General features: G+C 39.1%; 1 protein-coding gene across 1 annotated transcript in view; it reads left to right on the forward strand.

The window, feature by feature from the left end:
• Positions 1-4,730, forward strand: part of FAM133B (family with sequence similarity 133 member B) — a 30,166-nt gene extending 25,436 nt beyond the window's left edge. Inside the window, exon 11 of the mRNA XM_043968685.1 lies at positions 2,997-4,730. Within this exon, the coding sequence (XP_043824620.1) occupies positions 2,997-3,083 (87 nt within the window). The 3' untranslated portion in view covers positions 3,084-4,730. The remainder of the gene's footprint in view (positions 1-2,996) is intronic.
• Positions 4,731-7,599: the final 2,869 nt, after the last annotated feature.

The following is a 7,599-nucleotide window of genomic DNA, read 5'->3' on the forward strand; positions in this document are numbered from 1 at the left end:
CTCTTTCAGGAAGGATCATTACCTGATCTCACTAGTTCAGGGATTCTTAACCTGAGGGTCCATACATTTTTTTTTTCAGGGCAATGAGGGTTAAGTGACTTGCCCAGGGTCATACAGCTAGTAAGTGTCAAGTATCTGAGCCCAGATTTGATCTTAGGTCCTCCTGAATCCAGGGCCGGGGTCCATACATTGTGAAAATTATTTTTATGAAACGCTGAAAGACCCCCTTGAATTTTGATGTAATAATGAATTTTAAAGACAGCTGTCCTGAAAAAGTCATTCAGTTGTACTTCCTTCATGCTGCCTCTGAGAAGAACGCCTGACCAAAAAGGTCTAGGGATCATAATAGAACATTTACAGCATCTCATCCAACCTCTTCATTTTACAGAGGAGACAGACTCAGAGAGGCCAAGCATTTGGCACAAGGTATCTTATTACATAATGAAGCCAGGCTTTCAAACCTCACCTCCAGCTCCATGTGGATATAACTCTAGTTATGTCAGCCATAACTCTAGTAATGTCAACAGTGCAAATGTCTAGTAGGTGATGCTCAGTCTACTCTGTTCACTGAGGCAAAGAAGGACACAGAATCAGTCCTGCAGGAGAAAAGACACTGGAGAACTTAGAAAAAGGAAGGTCAAGACTGTCAGAAGCAAAGGGAAGAGGAGAGAGCCTCATGTCTATGGCACTTGTACATTCAAATTAAATAATTCCATAGAGTAGCGATTGAGATATGCAAGTAACTGATGGTTTGATCCTCTAAGTGCTAAAATACTGTAGCTTAGACCTGAAGGAAGCCACAGAATCCAGGAGGCAAAGATGAGGAAGGTGAGAGCTCCGGGAATAGAGTATAGCCAGTAAAAATGCACAAGAATTGGAAGGTAATTCTGTAACAAAAAATAAGGAATTGGCGGCTTCCTTTGGGTCTCAGCTAGAATGTCCCACCTTCTGCAAACAGCCTTTCTTAGACTTGGTGTGTTCCATCTGAGATTGTTTCCAATTTATGTATTCAATTATAATCTCCATGCAGATGATTCTCAGATCTAATTGTCTAGTCCAGACCCCTCTCTTACTCTCCCATCTAACATCTCCAAATGCCTATTGGATTTCTTAAGTTTGATGTCCCACAGACATATGCTTAAATTAGTGACAATAGCCAAATATTGTATAAAGTAGCTGCAGTGCCATTTCTTACTATTTAACAATAGTAGATTTAATGTTTCTGATCTGGAAAAATGTTACATTAGTCAACATGTGCTCTGTATTGTTATTCTGTAATTAGAATCCCAAAGTCAGTACATTTATTTTATCTCTTAAGATAACATCATAATTTTAAATTAGAACTCTTCAAACGTGAAAAACTTTAGGAGGTAATACATTTCTCCTGCATTGGAAATTAAAGTTTAGAGGAGCATATAAGAATTCAGATTTAGAGACCATCCCATCCAACCCCTCATTTTGTACACAAAGAAATTGAAGCCTAGAGGTGGTGACTTGCCCAAGGTTACAAGAGGTTATAAGTGGCAGAGTCTCTGACTTTAATTTAAATTCTCCTAGAATTCAACATGTCTCACTGTCTCCCTCTGTATTTAAGTAGGGACTGGGTAACTGTTAGGGTATCTTATAGAGAGAATTCTTGTTCAAATACAAGCTGGTCTCACTGGTCACTGCAGTGCTTTCTAACTCTTAGAATCTGTGAAATTATCTAAAATGAAATCATAAACTGAGGCCAAATATTAAAGCATAATTTTATGAAATTCTCTTTCATAAAAGGAAACACTTAACTAGAACTTAGGTTTTTGATAAATAGGTAACATGTTAACTATATAGTTACTTTCCACATGTGGATAAGTTCTCTACTGTTCATATATGGCAGTTGTCTAGGATCTAAGAGAAATTATCAAGTTTGGTACTGTAGGTCAGAGGTTCTTCCCTTAGAGTCCACAGACACCCACACCCCAAGGATCCATAGGTGGATTTCAGGGGGTTTCTGAACTTGAATGGGAGGTAGGGGTACGTTTATTTTCACTAACATTTCCTTCTATTATTGATGTAGCAACAATTCCATAGACTTCACTTAACTACTCAGGGCAGGGGGGCAAGAGACTCCTGCTTTAGACATTGTTTTCCTGGCATAGAATTTTCTTTCTTTCTTTTTTTAAATTTTTTGTGGGGCAGCGAGGGTTAAGTGACTTGCCCAGGGTCACACAGCTAGTAAGTGTTAAGTGTCTGAGGCCAGATTTGAACTCAGGTCCTCCTGAATCCAGGGCCAGTGCTTTATCCACTGCTCCACCTAGCTGCTGCTGCACCACCACCACCCACCCCCTGACATAGAATTTTCAAGAAAAAGCACAATTCAGACTATTTCCTCCTTGTTTTGGTTATATTGCCAACCTATTTTGAAAAATCTTTATTAGAATGATAGGAACCAAGAGAATGTTGTAGACAGTGACAGCAATATTAATCAAAGAATAACTGCAAGCTCTTAGTTACTCTGAGTATTATAAGTTCTCAGTTCAACTACAAAGGACCTTATAAAGGAAGATGTTATTCATCTCCAGAGAAAGAACTGATAAATGGAAGTATACACAGCATGTTTTTACATCCATACATATACATATCTGTCTCAAAAGATAGCCTTCTCTAGTGCAGTGTGGGGTGGGAGGGAAAGGGTGATTTAAGAACTTAAAATATAATTTTAAATTTTTTATTTAAATTTTAAAAAGAAATAGCTTTGGGGCAGCTAGGTGGCGCAGTAGATAGAGCACCAGCCCTGGAGTCAGGAGGACCTGAGTTCAAATCTGGCCTTGGACACTTAACACTTACTAGCTGTGTGACCCTGGGCAAGTCACTTAACCCCAATTGCCTCACCAAAAAAAGAAAGAAATAGCTTTGTTATAACTTGTAATTTCCCTATTAACATATTTTTTCTGGTTTTATGTGATAGATTTTTTTATCTTAAATGTGATGATGCTTATTGTGTAATTCTTTTAAAGGAAAAGACAAAAAAGAAAAAGAAGCACAAGAAACATGGCAAGAAGAAGAAAAAGAAGGCCACTGGATCAGGTCCAGAGTCGTCATAACCCCAGGACCCCTGAGCTCTCCCTGCCAGAAAGTGCAATGTCTAAAGGAATCTTCAACTGTGAAAGTTATGGCTTCTGCTCCCCAAATGCATGAGTGCTCCTGTGTTTTTAGAGCCTGAGGCCGTAGGCCAAACTAGGCCATGATTGTTGCCTGCTGCTTATTACATGGGGTACATTCACCTTCTTTGTTTGGTTTGATTTTTCTCCCCAGAATTCTTAGATCTGGGAGATAATAATACACTAGAGTCCAACTGGTATTTGAGATATTTGGAAATAAAGTAAAATCTTTTAGATAATTAATATTTTTAACAGGAAGTATCTAATTTTAAATCAGTAGATGTAGAATCTAAATGCATCTTTAGGGTATATTTAAAGTGACAAATCAGAGATACCCAGATGTCTACAGTTGGCCTTTTTGAAGCAAGGGCATGACAGTAACGCCCTCAAAATCTTTACTTTTATAGATGTATATTATTTTTTCCCTTAATTTTTTTTGTTTACCTAGGGGAAAGGGTGGGGTAGGTTGGGGAGGGATGGGGAGGGCGTCGCTATTATTTTAGCTAGCTGAATAGTGTGCCTTTTGATCCTTGCACATCCTATCTATTTCAGTCAGGACAGACACACTGCTTCCTAGGGAGGCCAAGAGCTGGTCGGCAGCAGTCTTGTTCCTTTGCTGAACTTAGTGAATGAGGCATTCTGGAGCTCTGCTGTCTGCTAGCTACTTCAGGTAGCAAAGAAAGACAGCACTTGACAGCATGAATGAGCTCCAAAACCTAGGAAACTTACCTCCACTTCAATCTTTTGAATATTTTTAGCAGTAGAATGTTACATAATTTGAATTAATTTTGGTTACACTTTGGAGGGAATCATTTCATAGAGACACTGGTGTTTTGTTTTTTGGTATAGATAGCTAAAATATTCTGAAATATTTTGCATGTTTTATACTCTTAAGTTTTAACTGGCCAGGGAAATTCTATTGTAACCAGTGACCATTATTTTTTTGTATGAATTATGTTTCGGCTGCATCGTTTCAAGTGTGTAATTCCTTATTCTTGCTATAATAAGTTCATTAACTGTGTTTAATTGCACACTTGCTGCAGATATTTAGCATGTAAAAAGCAGGTTTTTGATATTTAACGGCTTCATATTGAAGCCGATTTGCTATGAGCAAGTTAAGTGGCAGGCCTAGTATGCTCTATGTCTTGTTACATAAAACTGCTGCCAGATTCTCAGTAAATATACCGTTTTAAAAGTTTGTTGTCTTTATATATTAATATTGAATTAAGACAGGGATTAAAGTAAAGTAAGAATGACATGATTGCTATTCCTGTGGCATATTTTACTAAGATCGGGTGCCTCAAATGTCTGCTGCTGAATTATGTTTACCAGTGATGTTAAAAGGAACCGAGAAGTCATTTTTACTTCACGTTTTTATAATCAGTTACATGAAATATAATTTACTGTCCATTGTGCCTGTTATAAAGGGTGTTCTAACTGTAGTATCTTAATGCACAGAATATTTTGGCATGACAAGAGGCTGAATAAATGGGCTATTTTGCTAAAAAAAAAAAATAGCTGTGTTCATCTCAGCTCCATTTGCGTGTCACAAAGAATATGGAAAACCAGAAAACACTTAGGCGATCAATTGCATAACAGCCCCTCCCTGCCCCCAACTTTCCAGCAGGGAGAAAACGGATTTCTTGAGAGATGTTTTGAGTCCTATAGCAATGCCACGCATCAGGTTGTTAAGTATGCTTCATCTTTAGGGCTGCACATTCTTAGTCATTCCTTGAATGGCTGTGGTGCTGGTGCCAACCAAGAGATGGGAAATGTAAGAATGACGTTTTGTACACAAATGAACCGTTTCTGAAAATGGTCTGTAAGGAGATTGTGAACAGAGAGGTATAGGAGAGCGTCTGTGTTACTATAGAAGTACCCATTTTAGCACGTATGAAACAGCTCTCTTTCATTAGCTGTCTTGTTCAGATCATCTATGTCGGGCTTCAGAGCCTTGTTCAGGAGCAGTCACCGTTGATGCCAGATATGGTGGTTTTATTTGCCCTGACTATTATTGTATGACCTGGAGACAATGATGGTTGTCTGATTGCTGTTTTTATGCTGCTCTGCAGTGTTATCTAGGAAGAAAGCCAGGGTGTTTTATTGTTCATCTGATTACTATCTTTAAGTCTTCCAATAAAGAGTGTAGGAAGAAAAATGGATAGGGTGATAGTATTTTCTAAATTATATTCATTTCAAATTCTTGGTACTCAGAGATTTTGCCTTTCTCCTAAGTTCTATAAACTTTGACCATTAGTTTTGTAAACATGAGGAAATCCCTTGATAGCAACTAGCAAATAATTTTGGAGTTAGTGCTTGCATAGAAATGTGGGGTTTGTACTGATTTGACCCTGAATTTATTATTTATTATTTCTGGTTTCTAGAAGTCATCAGGATATTGAGTTTTACAAAATTAACTAAGTTTCTCCCAAACTGAATTTTATCTAGTGTACAGATGATTGTTCCTTAAAACAAAGGACCAAAAACATTAGGGCCTGAATGAATTTATTCATTCAAGGACAGATAAATTATTTATGTGGCAGAAGAGAATAAATAAAATAAAATAAATAGAATCTCAGGAAAATTAAGTGGGAAAGTGCTATTCTGGGACCCCAAGCGATAGATTCGATTGTTGTTTTTCTTTTTCTTTTCTTTTTCTTTTTCTTTTTTTTTTTTTTTTGGCGGGGCAATGAGGGTTAAGTGACTTGCCCAGGGTCACACAGCTAGTAAGTGTCAAGTGTCTGAGGCCCGATTTGAACTTGGGTCCTCCTGAATCCAGGGCCAGTGCTTTATCCACTGTACCACCTAGCTGCCCCCATGTCGTTTTTCTAATAAAAGGTTTTCAGTTTAAAATCCAAGAAGATCAAAGCCAGAACTTCCTTATCTAGAAAAACAAGGAGAGGGGGGTCCTCGGCAATTTAATGCCATGTAAGAGTCATGTTTACATTTCAAGGAAAATTATGTAAAGTTTGGAATCCTAAGTTCTATTATAACAGCAATCACTTCACCAACGTTTCTTTAGTCACCAAAGATTGGATGAGCCTGGGCACAGGCTGGATGTGGTTAGGTAGCTAGCAATGCAGCAGAGAATGAGCTGAGCCTAGAGTGAAGACCTGAGTTCAAATCCTGCCTCAAACTCTAGCTGTGTGACCCTGTCATCCCACCTCTGCCTCATTTTCCTCATCTGCAAAGCAGGAATAGTGATAGCACCTACCTCCCAGGGTAAGGAACAGATGAGATAAAACTTCAGGTCACTTTGCAAACCTTAAACAAAAATGCTCTATTGGCCCTTGCAGTGTTTCACAATAGATAGGAATTCACAGTTAGGATTTTAACCAGCTTTCCTCACGTCTGTCAGTAACTGAGTTGAAAGGGACCTCAGAGTCTCTGCAGTGCAGCCCATGCATGAACTAGAAGATCTCTCCTTGTCAGGTGGCAAGTCACCTGGCCGTTGCTGGAAATGGAGTCGGGTCACCTTCATCCTCCCCCGAATGGTTATAATTGTTAGCAAGTGTTTTATTTCAAGCCTTAATCTGCAACTAAGAGGTATTTCCCCTAGTTCTGCCCCTCCCCTGGGGTCAAACAGAAATGAATCCATTTTTGTACAAAGGCCTAAGGCTTGTGTCTCCCTGGATCTCCAAGTTAAACGCTCCTAGTCTTTTCCATCCATCCACATATGGAATGATCTTAGGCCTTGGGCCCATCCCACTGGCCCTCCTCCAAACGTTGACGTATCAGAGAGTTACCCCAATAAAAATACAAAGTGGTCCAACTAGAATTCTTATTTATGCCGACATTGTCCAAAACTAATGTTATGTAATGCTGTGACAGATTCCGATCAGCTTATTCCTGCCCATCAAATATTGAATGAAAATAATAAAAGGGCTATTTCATTCTCCCCAAAAGGTTCTCCTGTAGCAGCCTCTGCTTTGTAGAGGTTACAAGATGCTTGGTTTCTTGACTGAAATTTGCAGTTTAGAACCATTTAAAGGTACTGCTTGGCAGAAGAGTTTTTTACCTAATTAGGCCCAATAAGTAGGAACCCTCTTTGATGACCATGTGATAATTCAAACTGATACAGCACCTTGGGGTTGGCAAAGTGCTTTCTTTAGCCCAACCGGGAGGGAGGCCATACAGACAGTCTCATTTTAGTACCTGCCCCAAGGTCACATAGCAAGGAATGCTGTGTGACACATGCCCATAGGGCATGTTACAAAATGAAACCTGAGAAAGGCCTAAAGAATTTGGGATCACAGGCACATCTTGCAAGTAATAAGCTAAAATGTGCCCTGCCTATGTTTAAAGGAGGCCTGAGAAGTGGCTGAACTGAGGCCTGGGCCCTTGGTAGGTGACCTTCAAGTCTCATTCCCTTGGAGCCAACGTGAAATTATCTGACCATGTCCCCAAGTAAGCCAGGTGACCTTGTTAACTCAAAGAAAACAGATCATCCTAACATGTT

The sequence above is a fragment of the Dromiciops gliroides genome, chromosome 5 (genome assembly GCF_019393635.1).
Source record: "Dromiciops gliroides isolate mDroGli1 chromosome 5, mDroGli1.pri, whole genome shotgun sequence".
Lineage (NCBI taxonomy): Eukaryota > Metazoa > Chordata > Mammalia > Microbiotheria > Microbiotheriidae > Dromiciops > Dromiciops gliroides.